This window comes from Bicyclus anynana, chromosome 26, assembly GCF_947172395.1.
Source record: "Bicyclus anynana chromosome 26, ilBicAnyn1.1, whole genome shotgun sequence".
Lineage (NCBI taxonomy): Eukaryota > Metazoa > Arthropoda > Insecta > Lepidoptera > Nymphalidae > Bicyclus > Bicyclus anynana.
In genome coordinates, this window is record NC_069108.1 from 122416 (window position 1) to 137783 (window position 15368).

The 15368-nt window shown below is 37.6% G+C and overlaps 2 protein-coding genes across 2 annotated transcripts in view; both read left to right on the forward strand.

Moving 5' to 3' along the window:
- The first annotated feature begins 2861 nt into the window (after nt 1–2861).
- LOC112045008 (uncharacterized) lies at nt 2862–7039 on the forward strand. The gene has a single exon (XM_052890002.1). The coding sequence runs from the start codon at nt 3240–3242 to the stop codon at nt 3984–3986; it is 747 nt and encodes a 248-aa protein (XP_052745962.1). The 5' UTR covers nt 2862–3239; the 3' UTR covers nt 3987–7039.
- A 1887-nt stretch (nt 7040–8926) lies between these two features.
- Nucleotides 8927–15368, forward strand: part of LOC112045698 (1-phosphatidylinositol 4,5-bisphosphate phosphodiesterase epsilon-1-like) — a 78464-nt gene continuing 72022 nt past the window's right edge. Inside the window, exon 1 of the mRNA XM_052890003.1 lies at nt 8927–9019. Coding sequence (XP_052745963.1) covers nt 8942–9019 — 78 coding nt within the window. The 5' untranslated portion in view covers nt 8927–8941. The remainder of the gene's footprint in view (nt 9020–15368) is intronic.

Below are 15368 nucleotides of genomic sequence, written 5' to 3' on the forward strand. Positions count from 1 at the left end.
GAAGTAGATCTGGGTATTGCAGACCCCTGTGCATTATTATGGTACATCGAAGCATTTCTCTGCTTAAATGAAGAAATGTTAATTCAATAACCAACATCGTACCTTATTAGCACGAAAGCCTTAAAACGTACCGTATGCCCCAGGACATGCCATTGAAAAACACACTTTATTTACTAAAAAATAAAGTTGTTATACGATTGAACGAAAAAAAGGGTTCCCATTTCATGAATTATTTTCTTCGGACCAAACCGCAAAAGTATGGCGGTTTTGTTCCGTCCCTCTCTGTGTTTGTACGTCAGAGTGAGACGGGTTGTGTCGTGAAATTATTCTGTTTGCAGTTGTGGGGAAGTTTGCAGCTTATTACTTTCATTTGGGGATGTTTTGGCGCCAAAATGTAAAGTGAAAAACGCAAATTGTTTTCTACTCTCGTGAAATGGTTTTTGCTCGGCGAGGTGCTTGACCTTTTTACCGACTTGAAAAAGGAGGTTCTATTTTCAGCTGTTGTGTTTTAAAAGTAAAACTTTACATACGCTTGTTGGGGAGTAAGTTGGACGCGTTACAAAAAGTGTAATTGTGCGGCGAACGGGCGTTGAGAAGTAGAACTAAACAAGCTTGATAGCCGCAGCGCAGTGGTGTGCGCGGTGGATTTACAAGACGGAGATCCTGGGTTCAATCCCCGGCTGGGTTTTCTTAATTGGTACATATCTGGCTGGTGGGAGGATTCAGACGTGGCTAGTTACCCTACCGACAAAGACGTACCGCCAAGCGATTTAACGTTCCGGTACGATGCCGTGTAGAAACCGAATTGGGTGTGAATTTCATCCTCCTCCTAACAAGTTAGCCCGCTTCCATCTTAGATTGTATGATCACTTACCATCAGGTGGTATTGTAGTCAAGGACTAACTTGTAAAGAATAAAAAAAGATCTAAACAAGTTTTTATAAATATCGTAAAGTTTTTCAGCCTGTTCTTCCTGTAGCTCTTTAGGAAACAATTTAAATTAACGCTTATAGAGTGGCACCGCCTTCAAACTGATCAATAGGCACATAAAGTGTTAGTTTTTGAGTTTTAGTTCAGTGAGTATATTTCTGTGTACCCACTTGCTATACTTACTAAAAAGCAAATGAAATATAATGTTTTCGCAGAAATACAAGGTCACAATATAGCATGTTAGTCGCTGACAAAGTAGCTTTCAATTACTGAAAGAATTTTTAAATCGATCCAGTAGTTAAGGAGCCCATTTGTAATACAAAAATCAATATTAATATTAGTAGTTTTAAAATATATAAAACTTTTTTGTAATCACTGACTAAATTAATTCAATTAGCCCTTGACTGCAATCTCATCTGAAGTTAAGTCACGACTAAGATGCAAGCGAGCTAACTTGGGAGAAATCAAAGTTTTTTCTACATATCTAATCTCTAACGGTTTCTACGCAGCAACGTACCGGAACGCTAAATCGCTTGTTGGTATATCTTTGCCGGTAGGTTAGTAAATAGCCTAGTTTTGAAATTAAAATCATTTTATAAACCCACCTCTTTCGGAAGCCAGTTGAAATACAATAATAGATGAGTGTAAGCTCGCACGTAGTTATCTGGTACTAACTGTCGGAGCTAATAGCTTGTCGAGAGTCATTAGCGAATCGTTTATACCGCGGTTGTAGAGCCGAGGAGTTTGTTTGGTTGGTGGAACTAATCTCACGAACTACTGGTTCGATTTGTACAATTATTCTTGTGTTAGATAGATCATTACTATCGAGGCATATACAGGGTGATCGGGAGTTTTTCCCATAACTTCAATGTGTTGACGAGTCCACTTCTAGGAGCCGAACTGCATATCTAATATTTTTATAACTAAAAAATAAACCTTTTTATGTTTTCATACAAAGTAATTCAAATAATTTCGACTATTCATGTAACACACGCCTCTATCTATCCTTGCATTTCAGAATTTAAAATTTTGGCTACGTCATAATTATAAGGATGCGTTTAAAGGAAATATTTTACGATTTATTTACAAAAGAAGTGTTATTAACTCCGAAAATATTCATTTTGGAATTTAGTTCTTTGAACATTTTTAATGAATTTTCGGTGAAGAATATAACCAGAGATATGGGAAATACTCGAGCACCCTGTATAATTACAGTTATACGACAAAATAGTAGCAGAGCATCAGTGAACTATTTGTTAAAAGTGGCAATGGGTAATTTAGTTCAGTCAATCTGTAATGAAATAAATGCTACCCTCAGGATAATTTCAAGAAAAAGTTTGACTTCATATAACGTTAGGGAGGCATGTAAAGACTAGTAGTAACTGTAGATTGGCGGGTTTTTGAGAAAATCCAAAAATATTTTAAAACGCGATTTTCTTCAAATCTATGGGTTTTAGGGAAAATTTTATTGAACAAAAAATGTAGAGGATAATGTAAACTATATTTCTTGTCATTGAAGCAACATGGTACGACTAAAAATACAAACAGTAGGTGGCGCTGAAGTATCAAAAAAAGGGTTCTTCGTTATTTTTGTTAATAAAAAATGATTTTTAAGCTGTAAATGAGAAAGTTATTTGTCATAAAAAAGCTACAACTTTTATTAAAACAATTTTTCCATACAGACCCTAAATTACAAATTAACTGAACGAATTATTCCTTTTGAGAGAATCCATCGCGTGATGCGTTTACGAAAACCCATTAACTTGAACCGTTCCGAGGTAGAATTGCACAATTAACTTCGTTCTTATCGTTACTTGTACAATCCGTGCTTTTACAATATTTGTGTCGACTTTTTGAAGGTTTCCCCTGCCTAGCTTGGGTTTAGTCAGTTTAGGATTTTATATTTTCTAAATTAGCTCAGAGAGCTTCCGGTTCCGGTCTTTAACGTGTAAACACCACTGTGATTTAGTCCGAAACAAAACGCCTATTTTAAAATATTTAAACGTGCACTTTGATACCATCACTGCTAAGAACAACAACAACACAGCTCCGGAAGACGTACAACAAATAACTTTCAGATATTAACCAAGATTTACCAAGAAAAGTGAAGCGGAAAGTTTACTTCATAAATTGAGGTTAGAATATAACTTGTCATTTAACTCGAACGTCAATTTGAATTTGAAGTTTAACATATCTGTCATCGGACACGTCAGTTTGTTACGTTGGTATCGACGCCAGTGTTGTCAGAACAAAAAATATTTTTACCTACAATATTTTTACGTTCCTTTTCACGAAACTGTACGCAGCAATATGGAAGAACAATTTCAAATGCTGTTCGATAAAATGAAATTAGAAATGCAGAAACAGACGGCTGACTTAAAAGAATCTCTTACGCAAAACTATAGGGATTATATGGATGAAAAACTTAATCCAGTCATTGAAGAAAACCAACAATTGAAACAAAAAATGACCAATCTAGAGAAAGAGATAGAATACTTGAAAAGAGACAAGAAAAGTAACAACATAATTATTTTTGGGTTGGATGAGACAGAAAAGTCAACAACGGAGTTATTTAAGAGTGTCCAGGAGACCTTTCAAGGGGACTTGAATATAAATAAAGAAGAAAATGAAGTGAACAAACTGTACCGCTTAGGAAAAAATAAAGTCGAGAACAAACCAAGGCCAGTGCTGTGTTCTTTTACAAACGGATGGAAAAAAGGCGAAATTATGAAATGTAAAAGGAGTTTTAAGAAAATCCATGTATCAGAGGATTACTCGAAGGAAGTTCTAGAGAAAAGGAAAGCTTTGCAACCACAACTGCTAGAAGAGAGGAAAAAGGGAAATACAGCTTTTTTAAAATACGATAGGCTAATAGTCAAGGAACCCACTACTGATAAAAGGAAGAGGGAAGCAACTACTTCACCACAGTCACCATCTAAAACACACCCCCGAAAACAACAAATGTTAAGCTCTATTAAAACTAATAGAAAAAATGCCTTCGATGTACTGAGACCTCGATCAAACTCTTTGACCAACAACATACACAAAAATCAATAGCAATCAACAAATGGGAAACGGGAAAACCGAACAATCTGCACAAACCAACAATCAGAAAAAATACAATCTCCCCCAAGCCGACTGGTCCTCGTGGGGGAAAAAGACCACAACCCTCCAACAAAACAGTTCAAGAAGCAGAAAGAAACAAGAATGTATATTGCAGCCCTTAATGTACTCACTTTAAAAAATGAAGAAAATCTTACCGAATTAATGTATGCCTTGGAAAAAATTAAATGGGACATCGTCGGTTTAAGCGAAGTAAGACGAATGGGTGAAAGAATTGTCACATATCCAGAATTTATACTTTACCATTTAGGGACAACTCCAGGGCATCATGGGGTTGGCTTTATTGTTAAGAAACACCTTGCGAATTATATAGAAGGATTTATTGGAACATCAGAGCGCATAGCATTGATGAATTTGAAGATACCAGGGTACAAAGATCCGTGGTCTGTAATACAAATATATTCGCCTACAGAACAGTCTGATTTGGAAACCATAGACAAATTCTACCTCGACCTACATAGAACTATTCAAAATTATGCCCATAAAAACCTAATAGTAATGGGTGACTTTAATGGTCAAATTGGAGCAAGACGCCCCGGAGAAAACACAATAATTGGACCGTACACGTATAGTAGCAAAACCAGAAGTAGGAATGGGGAAAAAATCACAAATTTTGCGCTGGAGAATAATCTAATCATTTTAAATTCTAAATACAAGAAAAACAAGAAAAAAATGTGGACCTGGACTTCGCCAGACGGCAAAATAAAAAATGAAATTGATTTCTTTATGACTAACAGGAACAACTACTTCATCGACTTCAACGTCATCAGCCAAATCAACTTCAATACAAATCATAGACTAATCAGAGCCGAACTAAAAACAATCCAACCAAGAAAACCAAGACCTAGACAAGGACCAAGAAACAGTAAACTTAGCAAACTTCAAATGGACCAACTAGCAAGGACTCTCAGAGACAAATTTACAGATTTCAAGGAAAGCACAATGCACCTAGGAACACAGGATAAATACAACTGGATAGAGAATACCATTAAAGCTGCAACACATCACGCTACAAATACAAGAGTTGAACCGAGAAAATGGCTTACATCTACCTCTTTAAAATTACTAGAACAAAGAAACCATTTAATCAACACAAAAAGTGAAAAGGACAGAAAAAGACGTTTAGCAGAAATCAGTAGAAATATTAAAGAAAGTATAAGAGCGGATAGGAAAAGAAATAGAATGGAAACTATTGAAAAGTACATAATGAAAACAGGTGGTGTCAAAAAAGCCTATAAAGAATTAATCAACTCAAAGGACTGGATCGTTAAAATGAAAAGAGGATGTGGAAAATGGAATCATCACAGAGCAGATATTTTAGGGATTGCTACATCTTACTACAAAAAAATATATGAATGCAACATCTCACAGGACGAAAGTGATCTAACAGAGACCTCAGACATCCCTAACATTCTTTACGATGAAGTAGAAAAAGCCATCATTAGTCAAAGGAGGGACAAAGCACCAGGGCCTGATGGTATTACTAACGAAATTCTAATAGAAAACAAGGACTGCATGACACCTATCCTTACAGAAATGTTTAATGAGATCATGATCACCGAAACTATTCCACAGCAATGGACAGTGTCTAACATCATCCTTTTGTACAAGAAAGGGGACAAACTTGAAATCGCAAATTACCGCCCTATTAGCCTTATGTCCAACATATATAAGATATTCGCTAAGATTTTATTAAAGCGAATTGAAAAAACATTAGACGAACAACAACCCATTGAACAGGCGGGTTTTCGTAAAGACTATTCGGTGATCGACCATATACACGTAGTACGCCAAGTCTTAGAAAAGTATGATGAATATCAGCGTACATACTACATTGCATTCGTCGATTACAGCAAAGCATTCGATTCCTTGTTTCATGCAAACATATGGGAGACCCTAAAGCAACAAGGAATTGAACATAAATATATTCGTTTAATAAAAAATGTATATAATCAAAGTACTGCGAAAATACAACTGGAAAAAAAGGCGAACAGATAAGAGTAGAAAAAGGTGTCAGACAAGGTGACCCTCTTTCTCCAAAACTATTCTCCGCTGTACTAGAATCGATATTTAGACGTCTCCATTGGGAAAATTTAGGAATTAATATCAACGGTACCTCACTAACGCATCTGAGATTTGCAGACGATGTAGTGTTATTTGCTAATACATCAGAAGACATAACAAGAATGATTACCGAACTGGCAAATGAAAGTGAGAAAGTAGGGTTGAATTTGAATCCAGAGAAAACAAGAGTAGTAACTAATGGAGAGAAAACCACTATAATCTCAGGGAAAACGGAAATCGATTACACAGATGAATACATATACCTAGGACAGCTAATGACCCAAAAAGATTCTGTAGGCAAAGAAGTAGAAAGAAGAATAACCAACGGCTGGAAGAGATACTGGAATTTTAAGGAAATCATGAAAGATAGAACGCTTCATATAAACATGAAAAGTAAACTTTTTGATACATGTGTACTACCTGTCCTTATGTATGGCAGCCAAACTTGGGCGTTAACAAAACATACACTAAGCAAACTCGCGACCTGCCAACATGCAATGGAAAGGAGCATGTTAAATATAAAAAAGTCAGACAGAGTGAAAAAATCTGTCATAAGAAACAAAACCAAAACCATAGATATAACAAACAAAATCAAAAGGCTCAAATGGCGGTGGGCAGGGCACACAATAAGAGGAAAAGACAAATGGAGCAAATTTGTGACACAATGGTACCCCAGAGAAGGAAAAAGAAGAAGAGGTAGACCACAAAAAAGATGGGACGACGACATCAGACAAGTAGCAGGCGTGACGTGGAATAGAGTGGCTGAAGATAGACAGGAATGGAAGAGGTTGGAGGAGGCCTTTGCCGATTGGCAAACAGATTTCCAAAAAATAACCAAGAAACAGCTACTACACTCATAAATCTTTCGTTTATGTTTTTAGTTTGTAAAAATTAATAATCTGAATAAAAGGCTATTATTATTATTATTATTATTATAAATTAGCTCAGATCTGGTCTGGTGACATCGGCCGTGGCTAGTTACCGGCAAGCTTAGCAATCCGGTACAATTTAAAGCAATTGCTGAGGACATCCAGACCAAAACACGAGCACAATCATGAACGTTAAAGTCACAAACAAGTTCAAAATTCTCGTTTAAATTATTAACAATTTAAAATTATTGCATACCGGGCTTTAAGCCCGGCGACCGAATCGAGAAATTCCGTAACGAAAATAAACCTAACACCCAAGCCGTGCATTAAGATAACACAGACGTTATCACATCGACTCAACTGGACAAGTGGTGTGAAACTAAGGGACAACACCTATTAAACCAGGCTTCGATTGCATTGATTTTTTTATTAATTTACTACCTGACCAGACCTGGACCAATTCAAAAAACCTCAATCGAACCCAGAACCTCCGTCTTGTAAATCTGCGCATACCACTGCGCCATGGAGACCGTCAAAAAATTATATCATGTGACATCGTTGTCAACTGCTAACCTAAAAAAAGTACTCTTTGGTATTCAATTTTTGCAGCATTACGTGGCATTACTACAAACCTATACGTATTTTCCTTTTTTTTTAATTTTCATTTTCTCCTCGTATTTTCATGAAATCAGACCGCGACGCGCTTTTCCGCCAACACGTTAACAAAAAAAGAAGTCGTCATACGCGATGACAAAGGGCCTTTTGGCGGGAAAAACTGGGAAAATTGGAATACCTATTTTCGCATTTGTCAAAGGCTGCGTGTTCAGAGGCTGCGCCAGATGTATATGTAGATAAGCCTTGCTTTAACCTTTCATGTAAAAGAGGACGGATTGGTTTGACTAGTTAGAGGAAACATCTCGAGCTGATTCAAAGACTTGTGACCTTGGGTTTAAAGGATTTATTTTAAAATGCATTAATACCTCTCCTGCCATGTTCTCCATGCCCACACTCAGTAGCGTGCATAAGGTTGTTAACTAGGGTATGCACTATGCACTATAAGTAAAAATTGGAAAATTCCTTGTTCATGTATGGACATGTCCATGTCCATGTATGGTTTGCATCGAGTCCTTAGGGTAGGTAGTGCATATGTGCATATATGAAGTGCGTACTAAACAATTAGTGATCAGTTACACTACTAAATATCTATACTTAATATATAAAGCTGAAGAGTTTGTTTCTTTGTTTAATTTAACGCTAACAACAACATACCGCCAACTGATTTAGCGTCCGGTACGATACCGCGTATAAACCGTCAGAGGCATGGGTAGAATAAACTTGTGATGATGATCACTTGATCAGGTGAGATCGCAGTCAAGGGCTTCCTTGTCATTAAATAGTAAATCACGGCTCTTTATGCCTTTCGAAATTAAACGTCGAATAAATCAATCGAAAATAAAGATCATATCCATAGGACCTTTACTTTAGATTCGGAGGATGTAGGTCCAAATCTGATCCAGTGCATGTACCTCTTCTCTCCAACTATTTAGTTGCATGGGCATTTTAGGAAACTGTATTGCGTGTCGGTGAAGGAAAAACACATGAGAATCCTGAGAATTTTCTCTATGTGTGAAGTCTGCCAATTTACATTGGGCCTGTGGGATGGTCTATTAACTTAACCGTTTAGACTCGTGTTTAGCAATGAGCTAAATATGGGTTGTTAGTGTTGATTATGACATATATATATATCGTCTCATCACAACAAAAAAGAGAACGATATTGTTCTTCTAAGTTCCCATGTCATGTCACCGTACATATTGTAATCTTTGGTCACCGCGTCACATTCCTGTCTGCCTGCTGACATGTGCTGCCCCGCAGGTGCCGCCCATCGAGTACCTGCGCCAGGTGACGCTGGACCTGGGCGGCGAGAGCGTGCTGGGCGCGCTCAGCGAGCGGCACATGATGCGCCGCGCGCCGCCCACGCACGAGCCGCCGCCCACCAGCAGCGTCGGCGCGCTCATACAGCGCTTCAACGAGGTACACATGTATTTCAAATAAATAAGGATATAGTTGTCTGAGATGGATATGACGTCATTTGATCTCGTGTTGGCTTGTGCTGACGCTAAAGAGTAGGGAGTTAGAAAGGGGTAGCCAAATAAGGCGCTAGCTCATTCTTGCTGTGGCGTTTGATCCATCTACACTTTTTGTTGGATAATCCTTTATGGGGTGTTATGGGATAGGCGGGGAGAGTGACTTGAGTGGAAAAGGGGAGTGTAATTCGTAGTTAACTGTAAAGGACGTCTTTAACCCTACACACATCGTTCACAAGTGCGTGACTCCACTCAAGTTTTCTCTTCCATTCTAAGGTCTTATTTTGGTTACAGTTTGATTTGTTAATTAGGTTGCCCTGACAAATTTTGTGAATCATAACCTTTGTTCGACATTGGTTTTCTTATTTTTGTAATTTACTTCTGTGTCCGTTAAAAATTGGCTGTCTGTTATCGGGCGATAATTTTAGGTGATAACGTCGTAAGAAAACATTAATAGTAAATTTCAGAATTGAATTTATTATTGAGTAAGTATTTTACTATTGAATTGTGATGATTTTGTATAAAACAAAGGAGTTGATTAAAAATTACAATTTTTTGTCAAATGAACTAGATGCATCACAAGCCGAGGCCGATCGTGCCTCTCTATCGCTAGCTCCTCACTCGCGAGCACACCCTTAGCTCAGGTGGAACGTAGTACTTTGTCGTGCGTCCCTCGGCGTTTATAAGACGTTATCGCGTCAAAAAAATAGGCCTGGCTATGTCATGGACACGTATAACGCAGTGGGTAGCAGCGACAAGGGTTGTGCCACTATCTTGTGGTAGAGGAAACATCTCGAGTAGGTTCCAGGACTTGTGACCTTGGGTGTAGGTTTAAAAGTACCTTTTAGGATGCAATAACACTGACCTTTTAGCCCGAAATGTTCGTCATACCTACACTAAGCAATCTATGATAAAAAATAATTGTAATGTTATCTGTGACTTGGCAATCTGTGATGTAATACACTACAATTGCTAAATTGTACTACAAAATATGATCAACTACACATCAATTATGATCAGTTACACTACAAAACATTGTACAATTTCATAGATATAAGATTTTTTCTTGTATTTGTGGTTTGATGATGAAGGGAATCTAAAATTCCCTTAAGAGTGTCGAACTAAGCGTTTTCTGTTGAATAAACGGTGTTTTGTTTTACTTAAATTTTATGTTTGATTTTTTTCACAACTTCGTGGCCCCATAGACCTGAGTTTACTGCTTTTCAACTTAAATTGAGAAACGGAACCCTAAAAATAATAAAAACAAGTTGTAGAACCATTTTCTTATTTCGTCATTTCCTATACAAACAGCCAAACCAATAAACCAGATGATCGTTCGCGCGCGTCGGTACGCACATCGATCAGCCGCGACGTTCAGCAACGACAAGCAGCGATCATGTCATTTATCTGAAGAGTGCGCCACACTCACATTGACTGGGTGTGAGGGTGCTGCTTCATACGATACGACTTTACACCCTTGATGGCGTCATGCGTAAGTTGACATGCGTCTACATTCTAAATCATACAAACTGCTTCGTTGGCTTATGTGACTTCGGATTACAAGGTCCTGGATTCTATTTCTGAGTCAGTTGTGTTCCTGCCCTCCGTGCTGGCTCTTTTCAGCAGATCTTGCCTCCTTGATTATCACTTCCACAAACAGACACTACTATTTAGGCTCGTTGGCACTAATTTGTTATAGCAGTGATGAAGAATAATAAACACGATGGTACTAGAATAACTCTTTAATTACTTTTTAGTTTAAATATTTACAATGGTAATACGACAAGACTATGAGCGCGTCAAACGTAACAATCGAACGCACCGAGAACGAAAAAGTGGGTAGGTTTCGACTGTCGACTGCACCGAGCGCGGGCGCGCGACGTAAGCCGGCCGCCGCGCCACATACAACGGGTTTCACTCGAGTATGCGCGCGAATTAAATTTAATGTGTGAAATGTGTATATAATTATTTGTGAGTGTAGAATTATGATTGTATGTAATGTAAGTGTGTATGTAAGTGTGAATGAATGTATTAAATAAATTAAAATAATTATATATGATGAAATAAAAATATAAAATATTATATTATAAATAAATAAATTAATTATGTATAAAGTAGTAATATTATAAATACATAATGGTATATGTAGCCTACACTACACATTTCAATATGGTTTATAATCTAATCCTACTTGAAATAAATGAATTTTGAATTTGAATTTAATATTAAAATCGAATTACGTGTAAAACAGATGCGTCACTATGTTCCAGCATCCATGCGATGTGAGTCGTCCCGCGCGCAGTCCATTACGAACTCCATTAGTAAGAAAACAAGAAATATTTCAGTCCATTTGCTTTGGAAATTATAACAACAAATAGTGAACCTATAATATCTGCTCCATCCAGTTTTGTTTATTTTTTATATCGTCGTATCTGCAAGATTTCGTGAATGAAAACGAAATTACGAAGGCCACTTTGTTAGTTTTTTGTATGTCTAGAAATTTTAGAGCGCTTTTAGGTATTACATTTATTTATTTTGGTTCGTATAATAAGTCAAAGTCAAAATTAACTTATTTGAAGTGGAGATAATGGTGATAATTATAGTAGAAAACTCTAAGTTAAAGTTTCGGGTATCCCAAATCAACAAACAAATTTATAAAATCAAAATTATATTATTTGTTTAACTGCGAAAGGTGTGCGTAGGTCCAGTCAGTTAACCTGCCCACCAAACCGCATTGAAGCAGAGTGGTGGGTCAAAAAAAAAAATTACAAGAAAATCTCTGTTCTCATAGCCAGTAGGATTCAAATCCAGTACTTTGTGATCCTGTGTAATATATTTAACGTAATATTCAATGTAACAGCAAACATTAAGATTTATTTTAGTTCCCTTAATTTAATTAGAGCTTGTTAGAACACCATTAGAAGGCAATGATCAACAAATAAGTGCCAGATAATTGTACGGCGAGTCAAGACCTCCTTGTGCAGACCCTCGTAGAATAGGGATGTGACATAGTTTCATATCGATTGACTATCGATATGCTTTTTGATGAAACAATTGAATATTATCTTCCGACGATAACGAGGCGTCTAATGTAGCTTAATCACATACATAAATGATGAAGTCTATGGCATGAAAAACTAGTTTGTGCCAATTAAAAAGCCTTAACTTGCTCTCTGAGATTTTTTTTCAAATTGCCTTCTTTAACGATATTTTTGGACGAATTTTCCCGTACGTAAGTGACTATGGAGACATGATACAATAACACCTTGTAGAAAAATAAAAATTAATAAACTACGCTTTATATTTGGTTAATTAAGGATATTTAAATTTACTACCTTCCAAAGCCAAAGATCCAAACTCCACTTTAGCTACCATACTAACATATACGAGTAGCAGGAGTAGGCTGACAATCTTTCAGCCTTTATAAAATGCCGTATGTTTGACTATCACAGGCTGTCAGTCCATGTCGATATCTACAGTGTGTCACATCACTAGCATTCGCTGCCGAGTCACGCGCCCGCCCTCCGCACGTCACTAGTACTTACACTGCAGAGTACGGTTCTGATGTTCAGCCATGTTCTACTTACTTCAGTTGTTGTATCATCATCTTCATCATCATTGTATTGACTTAAATACGCAAAATAGATTTTTTTTTATTCTTTACAAGTTAGCCCTTGACTACAATCTCACCTGATGGTAAATGATGATGCAGTCTAAGATGGAAGCGGGCTAACTTGTTAGGAGGAGGATGAAAATCCACACCCCTTTTCGGTTTCTACACGGCATCGTACCGGAACGCTAAATCGCTTGGCGGTACGTCTTTGTCGGTAGATAGATAAACTTATATATACGTTACATAATTCTATACTAATGTTATAAAGCTGAAGAGTTTGTTTGTTTGATTGAACGCGCTAATCTCAAGAATGGTCCAATTTGAAAAATTCTTTCAGTGTTAGATAGCCCATTTATCGAGGAAGGCTATAGGCTATATATTATCCCCATATTCCTACGGGAACGGGAACCACGCGGGTGAAATCGCGCAGCGTCAGCTAGTACATTATATGCACCGGGCGGAGGATTCACCCCAGCAGGGAGACCAAACGGCCGGGGGTCAGGGCGACAGGAGAAGAAACCGACGGACTATCCTAGCCGGAACCCCAGCCGCCTTAGATGGTGAGCGAGGCTGACCGGGATCAAATCGTTGGCAGATATGACGATTGGGATGATTTCAGTGGACTCCACATGCCACATGGCGGTAACCTCGTGAGAATACTTGTGTTTATTCTGTCTCGGCTCTCACAAGGTTCTCGTTTATTCATTCATTCATTACCATCCCATCTCCTCTCAGAATGAGATGATGTTTGGAAGAACCTACAAATGTACTATATTCTGCAGCGGACGTCCATCGGCTGATATGATTATGATAATAATATAATAATAATAAACGAGAAGAGCCATGATAGCCCAATGGACATGACCTCTACCTCCGATTCCGGTGAGGGTGTGGGTTAGAATCCGGTCCGGGGCATGCACCTCCAACTTTTAAATTGAGTGAATTTTAAGAAATTAAATATCACGTGTCTCAAACGGTGAAGGAAAAACATCTAAACCGTGAGGAAACCTGCATACCTGAGAATTTTCTTAATTCTCTGCGTGCGTGAAGTATGCCAATCCGCATTGGGCCAGCGTGGTGGACTATTGGCCTAACCCCTCTCATTCTGAGAGGAGACTCGAGCTCAGCATTGACAATGATGACTGACCTATGGTAGCAGCATGTGCTCAGCTCACAACAGTGGTATGTCTGACCGCGGCAGGCTCGTTGTTCAAGAATAGATAATGTATGACAATGTAAGGTCAGCTATAAAAAGCCGTTTGGTCGTGTCCCGGAGCCGTTACAGCTAGATTACGTCCAGAGCCTCCCTCAGGATAAGCGCTCCTCAATCCGCTGGGCGTAATGTAAAACATTCTCTAGTGGGGTGACCATGACTTGTGGAATTTAGTTAATAGAGAAGAAGAAATACAGAAGAGTTATTTATGCTACTGTCATCTAATGGGGGTCATTGTAGCACGAGGAGAAGCCTGTAGCAATGTAACAACAACGCTGTATATACCTTTAAAAGATGGCTTCGTTCAGCACTAAAACTTTTCAAGTTTACCTATGTATAGATAATGATAGAGATTAATGTTTCTTGTTGTCATTGTTGGTAGGTATATCAATAAAATAAATAAATGAAAATGAGCCGAATTGCACAATATACAGCACAAGTACTAAATTCGCTAATTACGTGCAGTGGTATACAATACTTTTTCTACAACCATGATAAAAGAAATAACAAAACTTGTTAAATAATACATAATTGGCTTTAGGTATGACTCTTTCGATTTTTATATCGACGTGGGCTCCTAGTATGGTATCTTATAAGGAAGCCTGAATGTTTATATCCAATGAAATAGAAATTTTAAAAAATAAAAAAAAAACATTCTTTTCCACACGACCTGTAGTAGTAATTATAGTTTTGTGACATGGTTAGATTACGAAATGGGAGTAGAAAAAGTAAAACATATTTTTTTTTAGTTATAGATATTGTTGAACTAAGAGCTAGATACCCTATTTTATAAAAGCTGAGACACACTCTCAGCTTTTTTTCTGTCCTTGCATATACCATACTTAAGTACGGTGGCCAGTTATTGTGGAGTGTGTACTATTGTAGCTTTAGAAGGTAACAGGTTTCAATTGTCGTAAGGAATCATGTCTCCAGTGCCAGACAGTTGACGCTTAAACTTTGATGTTTAACGATGTTTTTTCGAACGATAAAATTTGAATAAAAATTTATATTTTTTTTAAGAAATCCATCCAAGATGCATCCCACTTTTTCCACCATCAGATGCCTCAGGCTGAAGCTACACTTTTTATCAAAACACAACAAACTTTTTTTTATTACTTTATAATTAATGTCGGCACACAAAATATATCCTTTAAATATTTATAGTTTGTGGATAACAAGTTTTTGGAATTAAAAAAAATAAATCCCAACTTTGTTTCCAAAACGATATCCCCCCTAATATCCTCTAGTAGAATAGAGCTCTTTTGTAATCGGATCAAGTCTCCCATATGCAAATAAGGTCATGCCGCGTTTACATGATCTCCTTCCGACGGGCGGGTTTGAAGTGCTGATAATAATGTACTCGGAAGCCCTCGTCTATGACTCGCTCGCCGGACACTCGCAAATAATGGTGACACGTTCACATTTTGACGGATCGACTTTATCATACTTTTGATTGTATCACATATGACG